This window comes from Panicum virgatum, chromosome 9N (assembly GCF_016808335.1).
Source record: "Panicum virgatum strain AP13 chromosome 9N, P.virgatum_v5, whole genome shotgun sequence".
Taxonomy (NCBI): domain Eukaryota; kingdom Viridiplantae; phylum Streptophyta; class Magnoliopsida; order Poales; family Poaceae; genus Panicum; species Panicum virgatum.
The window spans coordinates 70,835,316-70,854,244 of record NC_053153.1 but is presented as its reverse complement, the minus strand read 5'-3'; the positions used below and the strand labels follow the sequence as shown (position 1 = coordinate 70,854,244).

The 18,929-nt window shown below is 47.4% G+C and overlaps 4 protein-coding genes and 1 pseudogene across 5 annotated transcripts; 2 read left to right on the top strand and 3 right to left on the bottom strand.

Annotated features, from left to right (window-relative positions):
• Positions 1-845: 845 nt before the first annotated feature.
• LOC120689319 lies at positions 846-6,036 on the bottom strand. Its single transcript, XM_039971614.1, has 7 exons — positions 5,965-6,036; positions 5,692-5,811; positions 5,382-5,598; positions 3,630-3,703; positions 3,105-3,184; positions 1,515-1,666; positions 846-1,280 (listed from the first exon to the last, which is right to left on the bottom strand). The coding sequence occupies exons 1-7, from the start codon at positions 6,034-6,036 to the stop codon at positions 1,210-1,212; spliced, it is 786 nt and encodes a 261-aa protein (XP_039827548.1). The 3' UTR covers positions 846-1,209.
• A 469-nt stretch (positions 6,037-6,505) lies between these two features.
• LOC120692179 (LYR motif-containing protein 4-like) lies at positions 6,506-7,061 on the top strand. Its single transcript, XM_039975421.1, has one exon. The coding sequence runs from the start codon at positions 6,597-6,599 to the stop codon at positions 6,873-6,875; it is 279 nt and encodes a 92-aa protein (XP_039831355.1). The 5' UTR covers positions 6,506-6,596; the 3' UTR covers positions 6,876-7,061.
• Positions 7,062-7,987: 926 nt separating this feature from the next.
• LOC120692178 lies at positions 7,988-9,425 on the bottom strand. Its single transcript, XM_039975420.1, has 4 exons — positions 9,093-9,425; positions 8,882-8,985; positions 8,605-8,770; positions 7,988-8,496 (listed from the first exon to the last, which is right to left on the bottom strand). The coding sequence occupies exons 1-4, from the start codon at positions 9,264-9,266 to the stop codon at positions 8,305-8,307; spliced, it is 636 nt and encodes a 211-aa protein (XP_039831354.1). The 5' UTR covers positions 9,267-9,425; the 3' UTR covers positions 7,988-8,304.
• Positions 9,426-11,255: 1,830 nt separating this feature from the next.
• LOC120689318 lies at positions 11,256-12,337 on the bottom strand (annotated as a pseudogene).
• An 883-nt stretch (positions 12,338-13,220) lies between these two features.
• On the top strand, positions 13,221-17,454 carry LOC120691687 (trihelix transcription factor GT-1-like). 2 transcript variants are annotated; one of them, XM_039974836.1, is made up of 6 exons: positions 13,221-13,867; positions 14,551-14,589; positions 14,706-14,837; positions 16,299-16,349; positions 16,404-16,580; positions 16,990-17,454. In XM_039974836.1, exons 1-6 carry the CDS (start codon positions 13,324-13,326, stop codon positions 17,190-17,192), a joined length of 1,146 nt encoding a protein of 381 aa, XP_039830770.1. In that variant the 5' UTR covers positions 13,221-13,323; the 3' UTR covers positions 17,193-17,454. The 2 variants fall into 2 exon arrangements, with proteins under 2 accessions (XP_039830770.1, XP_039830769.1); XM_039974835.1 differs by having other exon boundaries at positions 13,227-13,867; positions 16,299-16,580.
• The last annotated feature ends 1,475 nt before the right edge of the window (positions 17,455-18,929 follow it).

Below are 18,929 nucleotides of genomic sequence, written 5' to 3'. Positions count from 1 at the left end.
TTCCTCCCGTGGCACGGGGCGAGCGGAAATAACATAGCCTAACGACCCGCCTCACTGCACCCTGGGCCCCGCGGCCTCCGGGCCCCGACGTGCCAGAGCAACGGTCCGATTCGCCTCGCGCTCTCCCCGTTCGTTCCCACAGCGAGACGCGGGCGGGCGGACGGGGTCAAGCTACCGGGGCCGTTGGATCCGGGACGCTGGACACGTGACGGAAGATCAGGGGGCAACCCGGGTGACATTTTTGTGCTGGCGGAGTGGGAAGCACGTCCGGACGGACGGAAGAGCGGAGCTGGCCTGTGGGCATGGGCATGCACTCCCTTGCGGGGCCCACATGGTTCCAGGGCTAGGCGTGGGCCCCGGTCCACGGACGACACACTTTTTCTTCTGCTCAACTGTCGCTGTACGAGTATCTGCGTGTGGTTTCTTTGGGTAATGATCAATCTAGGATCCTCACATGATCTCATATTCTCATCACAAATGTGCGTGCAACCCTCCCGATGAGGAGCATGAATGCTTGATGAGTGCACGACCATGCTTCGTCAGAAACGCTTTTACCCGGGCTGATCTGAACCACAGAAAGTTCAATCGGACGACCAGGATCGAAGCATCTTTACCACATTTCTGCACATCAGAGACTGCAACGCAACGGCGAGAGGACAGTGACTGATCCTAACAGATATGCTAGTAGTAGTACTAGCACCTGCTGTCCCATAGAAAGCCATGTGCGACTAGGACGAGCCCGGGGGGGCCTCTTCAGTGAAAATGTGAAGAGGCTTCACGGCCCCGGTCACGGTCGCAACAGGAGTGAGGAACAATGGCGCCACTCTCATAAACAGACAAGCCAATGAAGAAATGCTATGCATGCGTACAATGCGTGACAAATAGTAGCGCCAGGGACAAGAGATGCGCCCAGCAGCAGCAGCACAAGCAGCCAAACCAAAGGGTACAGTCAGTCCCTCGGGATTTGCACACGAGGCAGCAGCAGACAACGTCGCGTGACAAGATTCTGAATCCGACCCGCGGCCACATCATTCAAATTACGAGCATTGGTATTCACTATTCAGACATGAACTTGGCAGATTACCAGCGTCAGTGCGGTGTGAAACGTTTGATGGGTTAACTGGTGCCTAGTAGTTCATCCGTGACTCTGGAAAGCAACACTAGAAGGGAGAACACCGAACACCGTTCGCACACAATGGCTCTCGGCTATCAGTTTTCTCCTTTTGGTTCGTCGTCCTCTTTGAGATTGATGCCGCTGATGCACATTTTCCCTATATTTACTGCAGTGCAATAGTGAAATAAATAAATGAATACTATACATCATGAGTCAGCCCACAATAGCAGCAAAAATCTTGTGCTACTGGGAAGGTGATGCAGAATTACTAATTAGTCATGCAAACAAATGCAGCTCATCCCAACGGATTTCTCATATGCACGCGACATCTAGGCGAATTCATGTATTCATGCTCAATGTTTATAGTTATTTATGCAGAAATTCTAGTCAGAATGCTTACCAACTGCATCCAGTCCACGTAGGTTTGGCATATATTTGATAATATGATCTTCGGCGTCTTTATCAGCCTTCAGCGTCTCACATTCAAAAGAAAGCAAGACTTTCTGATTTCCATGTTCCTTTTCAACCAAACCAACAATGTCATCTTCCCACCTGCACAGTACATTGTTTGGATTACGAAAACTGAAATCATTGTAGGAAATAGGAACTCACATAACAGCTAGATACATATATCTTGATAGCAGTGAGGACTCAATCACAGCACAACGGGCATCAGCCTTAGCAAAATGCATGTAAAAAGTTGAAGTGGCACATACCACATACCATATTATTATTAGAGCACTAATTGTGGGATTACTAACATAGCAGAAGCATCAGAGCTCACACTGTAATTTTATTAAGGCATCATCACCATGCAACCGTTTGGAGTTGTAAAAAAAACATTTTTATCTTGTACGAAAGGACATGTTTGAAGTGTCTTTCTACTTAAAACCTCATAAATTGCCAAGTTAGATTCTAGAAAAGAGAATAAGGGCTTGAGTTTATCTATGTTCAGGTGTAGTAACTCAAGAAAGGACTTAAGCATCTGTTTATTATGCAGCTGATGCTTGCTTCAATGTTTGATTGATGTGGCACTATGTAGAAGGAACCTTATTGCTGTGAGAACCCATCTTGAGCGGTTATAAAGTGTGCAAAAGTGTTATAGCAGTAGCACAACTATCACCAGTTAAAACAAAACCTGATTTCTGTTTCAGTCATAGCTCTTTGGCAGCTTACGTCAGAATGAAATAATTAAATAAAGATATTGCACCGGTAAAAACAAAACCTGATATTTGTTTCAGTCAGCGCTTTGGCAGCTTGAATAGCACGTCACAATGAAATAGTTAAATAAAATATCACTAACAACAAGTTACATTTTACATGGTGTACTTTAAGTGTATGCACTGGGGTTATCAAAGTGCATATCCTACCAGACATCTATGCCTGATATCCTGCAACCCAAGTTGCATATCATTGCTGGTGGTGCGTCCCAATTCAGGACCATTAGAATCCAGTTGCTTGTTCATGCCTCGCTGCCATCAAGAATAAAAGATGGTAGCAACAAGCAACATGCTAACGGGCCGCATGCACCAGCAGCAGCAATGTCAGAGTTTACTGTAAATTTGTTATGTGATTTGGATACTGGAGGTTAACTAAGAGTCTATTAGAAGACTTACAACAATCCAACATACATTCTTTTCTAGATTAGATTGCTCTGAATGTCTGGTAAAACATGCCTTTGGTAACCCCATCATGAAAACACTACAAGAGAACTGACAGGAAAAGTAATGTAGTGAAACTGTTATTGATATGGTACCTCCCAGAAAGTTGTTGTATGTTCCTATAAAGCACAAAAAATAAGATAACAATTTCTAGAAGCAAACATTAAATGACAATGTGGCAAGAAACCATATAGGTTATCCATTTTTATATATCAACAGAAATGTATGTAATCCTCAAGTAGGAGCAACAAAAAGATAAAAGGTAAATTCAATAGCACCAAACTGAGCTGCGAACTCTAATGAAATCCATACATCAGATCAAGATTTACCCATGCAGATGGTCAATGTTTTGTAATCGAGCAGCATCATGGCCCCTGCATTCCACCACGAGCACCTTCTCTCTCTTGCACTGCCATATGATCATCACAGATTTATGAGAAAAGCCAACCTCAGCCACACAAACATCATATCATTCAGGACATAGTTAACCTGTCACGAAAATGGACGGTTTCATGAGGAAAAAATAACCTCTATCGAAATAGCTACATGGTTAAATGAGAAAAGGTAACCTCTTTTGGTTCTGTCACAGACTTTACAGTTTCATGAGAGGGCACATATTTAACCTAGTGCTACTCTATGAGCACAAAAGTTTTGTAGTTGAGGTATGGGTTCAAATCCCATATTCTCCTCTTTCAAAAAAGGACAAGCCATTCCTCCTGCACACTCTCCTTCATTTTATTTTTACGTCAACTATGACAGACCAAACATAAAAAGGGATATTTTTAAAGAAAAAAAAGATAGTTGATTAGTACAAGAAAATGCTTGGAGGAGAAAATACATAAGGCATGCCTCACCTTAAAATCAATGATGGTGAGTTTTAAAAGGCGGTAATCCTCTCCTCGGCTGCACTCCCTCTCGTAAGATATTGCTTACATAATAGAGAAAGAAAAAACAATAAAATCAGCTAAATCTTCGAATGACAATGTGCTTCAAACTTGTCTTCTTTTCCATATAGCAAATATCAAAGGCACAGGTGGTGAACTTATACAAAGAACAAAGAGTTCCAATCCAATCAACTCAAATCGACTGGTAAAAGTAAGAGGACACTATCTCAAATCCACGAAACACACCATATTATACCAAGAAATTTTAACATATTGTGTTTCCTTTCGACAGTGTTGGGATCTTAGCTTCTTAGATGTCCAAACAGGGAGCATGAACAGTATGAAAATGACAATGAAAGTAGGTAATTCTCCAGTAATAACCAGAAAAATTCAACCCTTTACACTGTGGAGAGAGGGGGCTATTTATACCCCTAGCCTTCGGCCGGGTTTTCCTAAATTGCCCCATTCCAACTCATTTACAGCTCACTTACAACCGGTTTCGGGGTAAAATTACAAGGTTAGAGGTGCACAACTCCGACCTTCTCACGTATTCAGGTGTACAAACCCGACCTTCTCACGTATTCACGTTTTACATGCACGCCTACACCCGCCAAAGGGCTTCGAGTCCTTTGGAGTACTTCGGAGGTCGCCCCCTGTAAGCTCCGTCTTCAAGCGATCAGCCGTCACCTTCGGCCGCCCGAAGATGTGATCCTTCGCTTATCGGCGGCGAAGGTCTTGATCTTTAAGCTTGTGCTTCTGAGCAGCCACTTGTCACCTTCGGCCTGCCGACGGTGCGACCGACTGTCTCCTTCGGTCTCCCGAAGGTGACTCCTTCGAAGCTTCACAGGTTGCGGACTTCAGGCTTGTGCTCCTGGGTGTTCGGCCCTCACCTTCGGTCCCGAAGGTGCGCTTCTCAGTCCCCGGTGTCTTTGTTGGCACCGAGCACCCTTCGTCTGTTACCCAACACCGGAGCCCTGCAGACAGGTTAGGAGATGTTTTCGAGGCTGGGATTAACCTCCGGGCGCATTCCCGATGGTCCAATCCCCAACAGACATGACCTGCAAGGCGACGAGCCGGCCATGCAAGCTGCAGAGGTGCATCCCCACAGCGTGCTTGGTGGCTTCAGCTCACGAGAAGCAAGCGGGAGCAGCACAGCCAATGGATGGACAGCCGTCGCTGCTTCCCCCCTCCCCCCCGCGCTCTGAGCCTCCGACACACCCGCGACAGCACTGCCTTCACAGCCTGCAGCATCTCCAGAAGCTACGGCCGTGACCGTGAGCAGCAGCGGGGCGCGAGGGGGTCCTCCGGAGCCACCAACAGGAATCGTGGATTCACCGGAAGATTCCGCAGGACAAGTGCGAGGTCGCAAGCTGAGGTCACCAGCGGCGGCGTGGTGGCGCCGCCGGCCACGATGTCGGCGGCGCCGAATTTTTAAGAGAAGTCCCCTGGTTATTTCCATATGGCCCCCGATGTTTTTCAAATGCACCCCTCATTTTGTATCGCGATTGTTCATATTACCCCACATATTTTCATAAAACTCCCCAATATTTGCAAATGAACCCCTGGGTCCTGGTTTGGATCGGCTCGTCCGCCGACGACGCCGCCGCCCTCCCCTGCTGGCGGACGAGCCGCCGCCCTCCCCTGCTGCTATTCCTGCAAGGCGTTGCTCCATCCCACTCGAGCACCAACAACAGATGTAAGGGGAATGGGATAGAGGATTACGGGTGCCTTGGAGGCCATAGCAGATGGAGTCAGGGAGGCGGATGAAATGGCCGGAGATAGCGCCGGACGGCAGCAAGGCGATGGAGGCGACGCCTTCCAACGTCTCGCCGGCATCGCCGTCCTCGACGTTTTGCAGCGCCTCTGCCGGCGCCGGCTGGTGGTTCCCCTTCGCTTGCGATTCCGTTGCTCCGCCGGCACCGAACACCGACTGCGCCACCTACAGGTAGGCAGGTAGCGGTATACCAAGCTCATTGTTTACCAAGCCCAAGGAAACGGATACCACAAGGGGAGGGAGAGATGATGCGCTCGCCTCGTCCGATTCGGAAGCCATCATACCCTCGGTGGATGAGCCTTTTGTGGCCGGCGCCGCCAGAAACGCCGCCTCGCCGCCGCTGCACAGCCGCCGCCACCGTCGTCGACAGAGAGGGGGCTGCTATGTATGTTGTCGAAGATAGATAGGACGTTCATGTTTAAAGTTTATTTATGTCTAATTATTTATTGTAAATATGTTCAACATTTTAATAGAATTAAATATGTTATTAAACTAGTTCAACATTTAATCATCAAAATGTTAAAATTGTACAGATAAAATGTTGAAGCTAGAAGCATAAAATATTGAAATGTTGAATTTGGAATGTTGAACGGCGAACATCATGGAGCTTTTTCATCGGCGGCGGCGACCCGAGCGGTGGTGGCGCAGCACGCGGAGGCAGGCGGCGGCGACGCTTCCTGCACGTGGTGGCGTGGCGGGTGTGGGCGGCAGCAGAGCGGGGTGCGGGCGCGGGGCACCACACGGGGCGCGCGTCGATGCGGGCGGTGGGGAGAGAAGGTTGGGAGAGAAAAGAGGTTAGGGTTTGAGGTAGATCCAAGGGATATTATTATTTGCACGAATCTCAAACACTAGAAGGTATGTTGATAAAAAACTTTTGGAAGATAGATAGCTTTCCTGGACAAGAGAAGGCCGAACCCTCTTTACCACGCAGCCCAAACCGGCCCTTCCTTAAAAGGGCCCAACTCCAAAACTAACCGATTCCTCACCCACAGCAGGAAACGGGCCCAGCCCGTTTACCCTGTGGTCTCGGCAAGGGCCCCGTACTAAATAAACTTCTAGGCAAGGGCGAATGCGCTAAAAATACCGATAGCAATCCGCAGCCGCAACCAGCCTCTCCGCCGCTTGCTCTCCTCCCCGTCTCGTGAAGCTTTCGGCACGCACGTATGGCGGCGGTGGCGGGCCCGACGAGGGCAGAGGCGCTGTCCCTCTTCCGGTCCCTCCTCCGCACGGCGAAGCAGTTCTCCGACTACAACATCCGGGAGTACACGCGCCGCCGCGCCGCGGACGCCTTCCGCGAGAACCGCGCCCTCCCCGACGCGGCGGCCGCGGCGGCGGCGTTCGCGGAGGGGAAGAAGCAGCTCGAGGTCGCGAAGCGGCAGGCGGTGGTGTACTCGCTCTACACCCCCAAGTCCAAGAGCGTGATGGAGTTGAAGGTGCAGTGATGGACGAGGGAGAGAGGTGTTGCGCCCTTTTCTTCTCTTCCTCGTCGTCCCCCCTTTTGCGGATTTGTGCCTTTTATGTGATGATGATGCAACTGGAACTGCCCTGTTATCACGTTTGCTAGATGACTGTCATTATACAGCTGCTTTCTGTGCAATAAATTACTAAATTTTACTGCCATGATCTCATATATATGTTTGGCATGCTATTGTCTGCAAAGCAATCTGCTTCAGAGATTGTAAGTTGTGTTTCTTGTACTCTTGTGCCGGCGCTGGCTTTGGGCCTTTGGCTGTGATTCCTTGCTTGCACACTGGTCGCAACTACTGTTGGCACGGTGTGAAATTGGCAAGATCGCGGTGAGGCCAATCTCAGTGTTCAGCAGCTGTTTGGTGAAATTCCCAACAGATACACTAAGTTACAAAATCAATACCAGACTACATAACTTATTTCTTTCGTCACACTTGATTACCTTACCTATGTAGCAACTGCCTTACTTTGGAGTCCTGGGTTCCTGGCGTTAGGTTATGTGGTGATTGCCTGAACAAAGTAGCGCCCACTGTCGAAGTATCGAGTAGAAGCCTCTTGGTTGCTGGTAATCATGCTTCCTTAGTTTCTTGAAAGAGCAATAGGAGTGTTGGGCAGGGGAAAACCATTGCTGTGGAGGCCCCATGTTATTCCATATTACCGCCTTGGGTTGCTTGGAGGCTTTCATGTTCATGTCTCTCAGCTTCTGCAGATCTGGCAACAGGCTGCTGGGCCTTATTGTGTCCTGCAAAGAAGCATGCCGTGATGGCCTGCCCTCCCTGCTAGCTGGTGCACTTGTTTTGCTAGATCTAGTTTTAGTCTTTGCTTCCCTTTCTTCTTCCTAACTTTGATTGTAAAACACACTGTAGCAATCTGTCTAATCTCATCGAAGTGTTGTATCATAGATTAATGGTTCTTTTTGTCGTTGCACTTGTGATTTTGTGCATGAGGAACCTCTCAATATTCTTTGGGACACTCATATCAGACATCCAGTGCATGTACATCACAAGAAATGAAATTCACAATATTCACAAAGAATTTCGAAACACGAAATGACACATGAATTTGAGATCTTTCACATTTTATCACAGGCACTAATCAAGAACATGGATTAGCAAGGTGACCAATGTCTTTAGAGACTTGATGGATTTGAGAATAATAAAGGGGCAGTATCATGTACATTATATAACTGGCCGTGGCTACTGGCTGCTGTTGTTCCCGAAGAAATGGAAGGTCTTGCTCAGTTAATTGGACATTGTTAGTTGCTTTATACTTTACACATTTAACATGTGCGCATCTGTAGTTTGGTAAGTTTGGAAACTAAACGTCGCAGCGCCTCATCCCAGATTGTTGCATCTGAGCTGGATGCTCATAAAGTTAATTTTCTTGCGCGCATTGATGAAGGTGTCATCTTCTGTTTCCGCTGCCCAATATAGCTTCTTGGTTGGACTGATGCGGAACCTTGTCACTGCCATTCTGCTCAACCATTTCGGGGAAGTCAGAAAAATCCACCTGGATATTGTTCTCAGCAGCGATTTCTTTCACCACCTTTTTCTTCAGTTCCATGTTTCTTTTGTTGCCAGACAACTTCCAGACCAACTGCAAGGGCAGCACAAACCAACCGTGTAAAACAACTATAGCATCCCTGTTTCCAGTTCCAAACCAATAAGATGCGACCATGAATGAATAGGATCTTTTTCTACTTACCATGGGGTCGACGACTCCGGTGCCCTCTTTTGCCATCATAGCAAAGTCCCCTCCAAACTTGTTTGCCAGGATTGTGCGTGCAAACAGCAGCTCCGGCAGGTCGCCGCACCACCCGGCTGCAAACATGATCCCGGCGGCTGCCTCCCCAATGTCATCACCACACTCACTATAAACACCAAATTGAACAGTCATGAACCCCATAATGTGATGGGAAACAATAGAGCCAAACATGAGGACAAGATCAAGTCAGATTTTAGGGTGTAGAGAATGTACATACTCTGGCTTGTCTAACTGCTTAGCGTGCTCGATGAGGCGATTGCAGTATTGCTCTATGATGTTGAAGGCCTCCAGCATGTTGTCCTCCTCTATGACCTGCTCTGCCTAAACGGAGAGAGATGCAATGCAAGCATCGGTGAGTCTGGATTTGAAGAGTATGGGGCTTCAATTCATGTGACAATATCAGGTCTCATATATAGGCTGGAACTTACACGGTGGAGAGCGCAGTCGAGATGGCCGAGGGCGAGGAGCTGGCCGACATCGCTGCGAGAAATTGACTTGCGAGCAAGACGGGGACGGCGAGCGACGGCGAGGCGCGACAAGGCGAGCCCAAGAAGGTTCTTAACCCTGCCGGTCTGCTTGGAGGTCCTGTGGATGAAGCCCATTGTGGACTGATTCTTGCCGGAGTTCGGAGGCTGTTCCTGGGCGTTGGCTTGGTTATTATGCTATGTGAACGCCTAGCTTTGCTGTCCTGTTGGTCCTTTGCTTGGTTGAGAGGACGGGGGAAGAAGAAGAAGATGACTTGCCCGTGGACTGATGAGGAAATCTGCCGGAGGGGCAAAGGTTTTATACTGCCATTCTTCTTGGCTGGGAACTCCAATTTTAATGTATCGGCTGTCGGTTCGGTTTAAACGCACTCCTTTTGCACTTGCAAGTTCACAGCCTCCTGGCACCACATGCCTAAAGAAAGCAATTGAGGTAATCAGGTAAACGTGAAAAATAAAAGTTAATAGGGGACAGCAAATAACGCGTGCAATATATTTGCCAGAAAGAAACAAATGGAACACAGGTAAAGAAATGGTCTTGCTATCTGTAAACTGTCCGATGTTTTTGTTACTAGCTCGGTTTTGCTGTCTTCAGTTGGACTCTATCGTCTGTTTCATTGGCTTCAAGATTTGTGCGGTACGGATCGGTTTTGATTTTGATACAATGGTTACAGCCTGAAATAAAATACGCGAACAAATTTTATTGTGCAAAATCAAAAGGAATCAAGCCGAAGCTGTGTACCATAGCTATGCTCTGTTTCACATTTGCTGGCCTTTCCACAGCATCCATTCAGGAATAGTTCAATTTACACTTAAATTTGTTTATGAAGTACTCCCTCCGTTCTGAAATGTAAGTCATCCTGGAATTATTTTACTGTGTCCAGATTCATAGAATGTTCAATGAATTTGGACATACAGTTTGTCTAGATTCAGAGAATGTTCAATGAATCTGGTAAAATGCTAGAATGACTTACATTTCAGGACAGAGGGAGTAGGAGTGTATTGTTTTGCTATGTAGACCATGATTGGTTGGCTTCCAATTTTTACCATGCCAAAATTAGAGTATGCCAATGTATGGGTAAAGAATCAGGTACGCATTTGTTAGTGCCAAAATATGACAACTGATACTTTTCCTATTGTAAGGTTTAAGAAGTTTCTAGAAACTTGCCATGGTTTTGGTCACGGAAAGCCAATTTTTAGATATGAACCAAGTGGTGGCCGAATTTTATTGGTATGCCTTGATTTTGACATGGCAACAATTGGAAGCCAACCAATCAGGCTCGTAGTCTCTACACAAAGCAAGATTAAGTTACCTAATAAATCTTGTAACAGAAATTGTTTATCTTGATTGGGGGATTGCTACTTTTATAGTCTTTTCCGGAATCAAATGTTAATCTACTCATTCATTTGCCTCTAATGGCGGTTGGATTTGAGCTGTCTACATTTTTTTTGAGGGAAATCTGTCTACATCTGAGTCGTTGATATTTGAGTATTTGTTTTGGAAATGTTAGATCTTGCCCTCCGGACATGCCTTTTGATGGTTTTGTCGAATGAGATAGAGGTGTCCCGGGATCTTCCCCTTCTCTCCTGCGCTAATCCAGTCAAGCTTGATGACGGCCATTTGTTTTTATTTTGTCCTTACAATGATGGACATTTTTTGCATCATGCCATTGCTTGCATAACTAGGGAGCAGAGACAAAGACAACTACAGTTAGCAAGAGCTGCATCACATGCGAGCTGACCCCTCGCCAGGGTCCAGGGATGCGGTTGTTGTGATAGTGCCGTCATTGTTGCCGGTGTGCTTGCCTGAAACCAGCGGCAATAGCATCCACGGCCATAGGACGATAAACAGTGCGAGCTCTCTGTTTTGAGCTTACCCTGTTTTGCGCTGTATGGCCCTATCTGTTGCTGCTGGACAATAGATATCCATCCACAGCTGCCGTTGCCGGATATGGCACAGTACTGTAATGCTGCAAGCAAATGTTGCTTTGTTTTCGTAATGAAAATGGGGCAGGGCCTTGGAGCCTGTCTTTCTAAAAAACAGTGTGAGCTGGGGACTACTGATTATTAGTCAAATGTCTCGTTTATTGAAGATTTGCATGACAAACATATTTGAAACTCAACGACACCTACAAAATTTCTTCCTTTTTACAGAGATGATCACAACAAAATCCTGCACACCTTTCTTTATACATACGGATCGAAAACCGAACCGAGCTATGCGCCTATGCCTATCCTCAATCACTCCTTGCTCGGTCCATTCATTTATCACAAAAATTGTTTTTTTTGCGGGTACAAAAATTGTTGCATTTGAGCTTCTGAAGAGCTGGGCGCACTGAAGTTCATCTTCTTGTGGACACTGAAGCTGTCACTTTGTTTGGTTTCTGCTGCCCATCGCTCAGGTCCACCAGAGCTAGAAGATGTCACATAAATTCTGTTGGCTGCTCTCCAATGGCTAAGGCACTCGTCCTGCATGAGGAAAAATAGCCATGGCCCATAGCTTCGCTCTGAAGTCTGAACCTTTTGAGCTTTCATCCATGCCTTCTAGTCACATCGTTTCGCGGTGGGATTTTTAACAGTGTGATCCATTGCCATTGCCGTCTAGCTTCACCCCTTCCTGGAGCTCCAAGAAATCCACCAGTATATCGTTTTAGGTGGCGATCTCTTTGGTCACCTTTTTCTTCAGCTCCATGTTTGTTCTATCACCATACAACTTGCACACCAACTGAAACGAGAAAGCAAACCAACCATGCCAATTTCAGCAATCCATCTTTCCAATGCCAAATCATTGAGATGTGCAAGATATGAAGCTATTACTTACCATGGGATCGACGATTCCGGTTCCCTCCTTCGCGGCCGCTGCGAAGTCGCTGCCTCAAGGATGGTGCGCGCGAGCAGCAGCTCTGGCAGGTCGCCGCACCACCTGGCTGCGAACATGATCCCTGCTGCCGCCTCCCTAATGTCCTCGCTGCCTCCCTACACACCAATTAAACAGGTCCGTACGCGAAAGGAGAGCACGGTGGAGGTGGCCGAGCGTGAGGAGCTGGCCGACATCGATCACCGCGGGAGATCGACTTGCGAGCAAGGCGGGGGCAATTGGCAGTGGCGAGCTTGAGGAGCTTCTTCACCCTCGAGGTCTGCTTTGAGGTCTTCCTGTGGAAGAAGGCAAGAAGCCCATGGTTGGTCGATGTCGATCACCGCTGCCTTCGGGCAGGCTTTTGCTTGATGAACAGGAATGGGAATAGAAAAGAAGGTGGTGATGACTTGCTTGTTGTGTTGATCTGAAAATCTGAATTGGGGGGACAGAGATTTTATATGTCCATGCTAGATGCTACTAGCCTTGGGAAGCCTAATTTTGGTGTCTTTGCTGTCAGTTCAGTATGACCAAACTCATTTTGCGTTTCCAAGAATGAGTCCTTGTTGTACCACGTGACTGGAGAAGGGCAACAAGCTCGAAGCTAATGGTTGTCAAGCAAACTGAACGTGCAGGAGATGTACCAGTGAAACGAAATGTAACATGCAACAATGGAGGCATGGAGCAGTTATCCTATTTTCTCAGGTACGTGGTTGTTTAGCTGTCTGTGTGGTGTTTCAGCGCTTAGCTCAACGTTACTGTCGCTTGGATCATTCTACTTTTACATATTTCGATCAAACGGTAATCCCGAGCAAACATTTGGGTTTTAGTATTTGGTAGAGCGCTCCCCAATAATTTTTTCAGCTACGCCTACGAGCCATTTTTTCTTATAAAATTGACATATCTAAACGCAGAAACAATGATAATGACCAGCTGAATCGACAATAGTGACATGTAAATGTTGAAAGTTAGAAACGGGTTAAAAAAACTTAAAATCATAGCAGTAAATAAGGAACTACTATTTGTTTTCTGATGGCAAATAAGAACCCTCTCAAAAATGATATCCTCATGATACTTTATTTTAACCTACAATTACAAACTCCAGATGCCGTAATTAGAATTCGAGATGCAAATTCTAAACTGGGCCTGCACTTAAGGGCCGTGTTGCCAGGTCGGGGGCCCGTCCTCCTCGAGCGGTCGAGCCTGCACCCAGTCCTCCTCGCCACCAGCCCACCACCGTTCACCTTCTCGCAGCACACTGCCACTCCGGCGAAACCCCCCCAAGCGCCTCCCCCTCCCCCTCCTCCCCGCGCCGCTGCGGCCATGCTCCTCTCCGGCCCGCCGGCGGCGCCCACCCCGCCGCTGCTCCTCCCGGAGAGCAGCGGCGAGGACGGCGGCCACGACTCCTCCCGCGCCGCGGCGGCGGCGGCGGCGGGGTCGGCGCCGAAGAGGCGCGCGGAGACGTGGGTCCGGGAGGAGACCCTCTGCTTGATCGCGCTGCGCCGCGAGATGGACGACCACTTCAACACTTCGAAGTCCAACAAGCACCTGTGGGAGGCCATCTCCGCCCGGATGCGGGACCAAGGGTTCGACCGCTCCCCTACCATGTGCACAGACAAGTGGCGCAACCTTCTGAAGGAGTTCAAGAAGGCGCGCAGCCACGCGAGGCACAACGGCGGCGGCGGCTCCGGCGCCGGAGGGAACGGCAACGCCAAGATGGCGTACTACAAGGAGATCGACGACCTGCTCAAGCGCCGCGGGAAGGAGAGTGGCAGCGGCGGCTGCGTTGCCAGTGGCAGTGGCGCCGGGAAGACCCCCACATCCAACTCCAAGATCGAGTCTTACCTACAGTTCACGACAGATAACGGTGCGCGTCTGCGTTATGCTTTGCTTGATGAATTAATGACTACATGTGTCTTGGACTCCACATCTGAGGTTTCGTCAATTCAGAACTTTGGGATTGGGGTTACAAGTCAATAATTTTGGTATATAGCAGTGTGAATTCATGCTGTTGCAACGGTTTTTTAATGTGTGACGCCAGTCACTAGTGTTCAGTAGTATTAATGTTAATTCTGTAACTTAAGTCGCCTGTAACTTTAGCTGTCCAAAGGCCTTAATGTACAATTTCTTAAAGTTAAGATTACTATTGCATAGTTCATTGGCCGATCATTAGTAGTTCGGTACAGATGTGTAAATTGTAAGGCCAGTTAAACCACTCAAGCTATCGAGCTGTTTGAGAAAATATGACGTAGACGTAGTGGTAAGTTGGTAACACTAATACTGCTATGCAATACGCAATTGATTTTGTTTCCGAGTTCGGAGTTCGCTTATGTTTGTATGTGTAGCAGGGTTAGGATGTGCTTTGTGCTTACATGTGTTAGCTTTGGGGATTATATGGTGTGTGGTTCAAATGTCTGAGCCTCTGGTTTTGTTAATAGCAGTTCCTTACCATGCTTAGTAGGCGACTATTTGGACTTTTGCTTTATTTGATATTTTGGTTGCAGTATGTTTTGTTACCTTATTGTCTAATATCCTCTGCATTCAATCTAGGCTTTGAAGATGCTAACATTCCCTTTGGTCCTGTTGAAGGTACTGAGCTATCCTGCACGTACAACAATTGCTATCCATCTCTTAATTTATTTATCTCATGTAGTGACCATGTAAATTTGGTGTTGACTTTGTCTATACCCTTTTATGTTTTCTAGCAAATGGTAGATCGATACTGAGCATCGATGATCGTTTGGAGGATGTCAGGCATTCACTTCCCCTGACAGCTGCTGATGCAGTTGCAACCAACGGTGTGAACCCTTGGAATTGGAGAGACACCTCAACTAATGGTACTATTCTGCACACTTGCAAGTTAAATTGAATACCGTTGAATGACTGGCCTGTAACTTCTCACTTCTGAGAAATTTGTAATTTTTTCTATCTTACTTTTGGTGTGCAAGTTGAACCTGATTTAACTTCCTATTGTTCTAAGAAACCTTATGGAAGTAGAAGTTTTTAAAAATCCTGAACTTGATCGAATCTTAGTTCTTCAAATCGTAGTTTTGGCTACAATCTAGAGGGTGCCACAATGTGATAAAATGGTGAGTTTTAGCACTAAATGCATGAGCAATAGCCATTGTGGGGGAAAAGGAATTTTATGGTCAACCACAAGTTTCTGGTGCGACCAAAAGAAATAAAAAATTACTCTTCTCCCTTATCTCCTCTCTGCCTCGCTCCACACACACACAATGGTTGATGCTGACGCCACCACTGCGGCCTCACCAAAGAAGCAACTTCACAAGTTGACGAAGGTGCGCTTGGTGAAGGCTTGCCACCGCCAGCTGATTTGGCTGCGGGGAGTTCGTCACCGGCTATCATCACAAATCTGGGGCTGGGTTTAGCAAGAAGCAGACACTTCCTGGAGCTGTCTATGAAGAGGAGAGTGCCTGATTTTGCAAGATCCGGTTGGCACACTACTAGACCTAGTGGCGGACTGGCGGTAAGTATGAATTTCATGGGATTGGGGGAGAAGACGAGCAGTGCGAATTGCGGACGAGTGCCGTCGGCGCTTGATGCAAGCAAGATGTAGCACCATGTAGAGAGAGATCGGGGAGAGTTTGGGGTGGTTGGTGTTGGGGAGCGACTCCACCAAGACAGCTGGGAGAGGAGCGAACAAGAGAGTGAGTGAAAAATGCTCATGAGGGAGAGAGCGCCCTCCTGACCCCTTGGGTCATCTATATATAGGAGGGGAGGGAGGTGGCAATTTGCCCCCGGCCCCCTGATGAGTTCAGGATTTACACATAGACCCTTGGGCCGCCACATGGGATCCATTTACAATATGGGCTGGGCCATTCCCCCAACAGTTGGATTATTTTTTAATTAGAAAGTGGTGCCCACATTAATTGTATATTTTACCATAAACATTGTAGACAGAGTAGTAACAAAGGACAGCTTTTATTGGCCACCATCTTGCTGCTGTTTGAGCTATAAACATTGGCCTTGCCTAGTTCTTGGCAGGTCTGGTGGTGGGAACTTCAACCTTTCTATTCACTAACTGCTATTCTACAGTTTGTTACATCGGGTAAAATAAATCAACCACCTGGAGAGATAAACATCTTTCTAATTTGTATGTTAAGATTCTCTAGCCTTCAGGTTGCTTAAAATTTGCTAGGTGTTACTTAAATTCTACTAAAACTGAATTCCAGCAACAATTTGCAAAGCATTCAATATATAAGTAAAATTGGTTAGTTCAGTATGATTGTAATATTTAATTTGTTGATTTTTTTGGAATTCTGCATATACCCATACAGGTGGAGATAATCAGGGCACTTTTGGTGGGAGAGTCATTTTAGTCAAGTGGGGTGATTACACCACAGTGCGGGAAGCCTACGGCACTGGGTACGCCCTTTTTTGGGGTGATTACACTAAAAGAATAGGAATTGATGGTACTTCTGAAGCAATTAAGGAAGCCATCAAATCAGCATTTGGACTAAGAACAAGACGAGCTTTCTGGCTTGAAGATGAAGATGAGGTTGTTCGTACCTTGGATAGGGATATGCCGATTGGAGCATACACACTACATCTTGATGATGGTAACTGTAAATTCTGTTCTCAGCTATAGAATAAGATTCATTACTTTCTCAATAACATGCTAGATCAATATATCGGTGTAGTGATGTTCTTATGCCTTGTCAAGGGAAATGTGGCAAATTTGATTTGAACCATGAGTCAAGGTTCAAATAGTCTATCACTACATAATACATATAGGTATTTATCTTGTTCTGTTTTGGAACTCTTTCTCCACATGGATACTATAACACATAGTTGTACATAAGGTTAGAAAAGATAATGTCATTCACAGGGTTTCTCCAACTTGTAGTGTTTGGAAAGACATGGGACGCTCTATACAGCTTTATCACTTCAGAGGATTTTCACTTAGTGAAGTTTGAGTAGAGTACCACTGTCTAGCGGTCTATTTATTGTTTGATCTTCTTTTTTCAGGGGTGACAATTAAACTCTGCAATGCAAACCGCTTGCAGACCCCAGAAGACAAGACATTCTACACTGAAGAGGACTTCCGAGATTTCCTCACACGGCGTGGCTGGACACTCCTCAGGGAGTACGGTGGCTATATGAATGTTGAAAGCCTGGATGATCTCCGTCCTGGCGCGATTTATCAGGGGATGCGGTCCCTTGGGGATTGATTTTGCAACATTTGCCTGGGCAAGGCATGCAGTGTGTATGTGTGTCAAAGTGGAAGCATAGCATAGTAATACCATGTAATGTAATTTAAGTCAATCCATCCTTTATCTCTGACGATGTGTAAATATTGCTGGCCAACCCTGTTAACTAGAATGTAAATGTAGTAGTTGATTGTATGCTATTGGATTGTGCAGTAAGTGCGATCCTCCAGACAACTAGTAGATTATATATTTCCTTATTACTGAATTTGGCCAAGATTTCACAGGTGGGAAACTGTCTGGATTGCTGATCTAGGGCGGCAGTGAATCGACAAAGTTGCTAAGCAGCTTGGTATGATGTGTTCGGCTGTTCGGTGACCCCTGTCCATTCACATTTACTGTCATAAAACAGTGTAGTTCCGCTATGTGCAAGCTGTCCCTTTGTCCATCTCATTTTTACTGCTAGCTGAATGGATTTTCAGATATTTGCATCTCCGGTTTTGAAAGAACTTTTGTCCAATTGCTGTAACCGAAGTTTCCGGCAAAATTTTAGTATGGTACATAGGATTCCTTTTCTGTGAAGTACTAGAATACTGATGTTTCCTTTCTCTATCCTTTAAACTATAATCCTATTTTTCTGCTGCTATGATTCAGTTTAGCTACCGGCAATTTTACATTCAGTCGCTGCTGAATGCTGCTCGACCCATCTCCTCTCTCTCTCTCTTAAGGGGTGCTCGACCCATCTGCTGCCTCGATTGGGTGTGTAGCAAGTTGCGTTTGCCAGGCAACGGAAGCGCCGGGACACTATGACACGAAGTGGCGAGCCGATCGGAGACGGAGAGCCACTTCGTTGCAGACTTGCGGGTCGCGGTGAACGCGCATCTTTGATTCAGAGTTGATTCCTTCATGGGCGCTGCGACGGTTGGAAGTTGCAGTTGCAGCAGCCGCCTTCGGCTGTCCGCTCGATTTGGTGCCTGGCCCGTCTGGGGCGCGAGCTTGGTGGCATAAAAAGACAGGCAGCCGTTGGACAACCAGGCAACGTTGACGAGTGCCAGGTAGAGACTAGAGAGAGACCCAGCGCCCAGCGGCTATCATATGAAAGATGAAGCCCAAGTACCAACCCAACGCGGCAGGATGCTCGGCGGGCCGAGTGGGGTGGTCCAGGCGTCCAGTTCACCGGAGAGCACATCCCATCAAACCCGACGACAGTTGACTGCAGAACGTGAGGTGGCTGGGGCGGCCTGCACGGATCCGACGGGATCGCGCGCGAAGCAATGGCGCGGCGGCGCGCGGTGGAGAGCGCGTGAACCGCTCCGCGCGCGCGCGCGAACGTGGCCTGCGCTGCGACGGTGGTGACGGGCGCGCGCGCGAGTAACTGAAAGGGCCAAATCGCACGCAGGCGCGCGCGTGAGCGAGCGACGTCACGGTCCTCGCCCGGCGCCGCGGCCTCTGCGTCGAGCTGCCTGAATGCGCGGCCGGCAGCGCGACGCGTCGACACTCGCCAGTCGCAAAACCTGGGGGGCGACGGACTTGAACTGACGTGCTCATGAACTTGGCCTACTCCTCGCCATAGGCGCATTCTCAGTCAGCCATTCTCAAAGCTGGAGCAGAAAAGTGTTTTTTTTAAGCCAAAAAAGGTTGAAACTTACCATTTGTTCGTTTAGCTTGTCAGCCAACCAGCCAGAAGTAATGTTTTCTCATACTAAATTAGCACCGGCTACCAGCCAGTCAGCAGTATTGTTCTCTCATAACAAATCAGCA

Coding starts and splice junctions, on each gene's coding strand:
- LOC120692178 (XM_039975420.1), bottom strand. CDS start 9,266: ATGGGCTTCATCCACAGGACCTCCAAGCAGACCGGCAGGGTTAAGAAC. Junction 8,986..9,092: donor TCGACTGCGCTCTCCACCGT/GTAAGTTCCAGC, acceptor CTCTCCGTTTAG/GCAGAGCAGGTCATAGAGGA. Junction 8,771..8,881: donor AAGCAGTTAGACAAGCCAGA/GTATGTACATTC, acceptor TGGTGTTTATAG/TGAGTGTGGTGATGACATTG.
- LOC120691687 (XM_039974835.1), top strand. CDS start 13,324: ATGCTCCTCTCCGGCCCGCCGGCGGCGCCCACCCCGCCGCTGCTCCTC. Junction 14,590..14,705: donor TCCCTTTGGTCCTGTTGAAG/GTACTGAGCTAT, acceptor TATGTTTTCTAG/CAAATGGTAGATCGATACTG. Junction 14,838..16,298: donor GAGAGACACCTCAACTAATG/GTACTATTCTGC, acceptor ATACCCATACAG/GTGGAGATAATCAGGGCACT.
- LOC120692179 (XM_039975421.1), top strand. CDS start 6,597: ATGGCGGCGGTGGCGGGCCCGACGAGGGCAGAGGCGCTGTCCCTCTTC.
- LOC120689319 (XM_039971614.1), bottom strand. CDS start 6,036: ATGATGTTCGCCGTTCAACATTCCAAATTCAACATTTCAATATTTTAT. Junction 3,185..3,629: donor TCACCATCATTGATTTTAAG/GTGAGGCATGCC, acceptor ATCATATGGCAG/TGCAAGAGAGAGAAGGTGCT. Junction 1,667..3,104: donor AACATTGACCATCTGCATGG/GTAAATCTTGAT, acceptor TGTACTGTGCAG/GTGGGAAGATGACATTGTTG.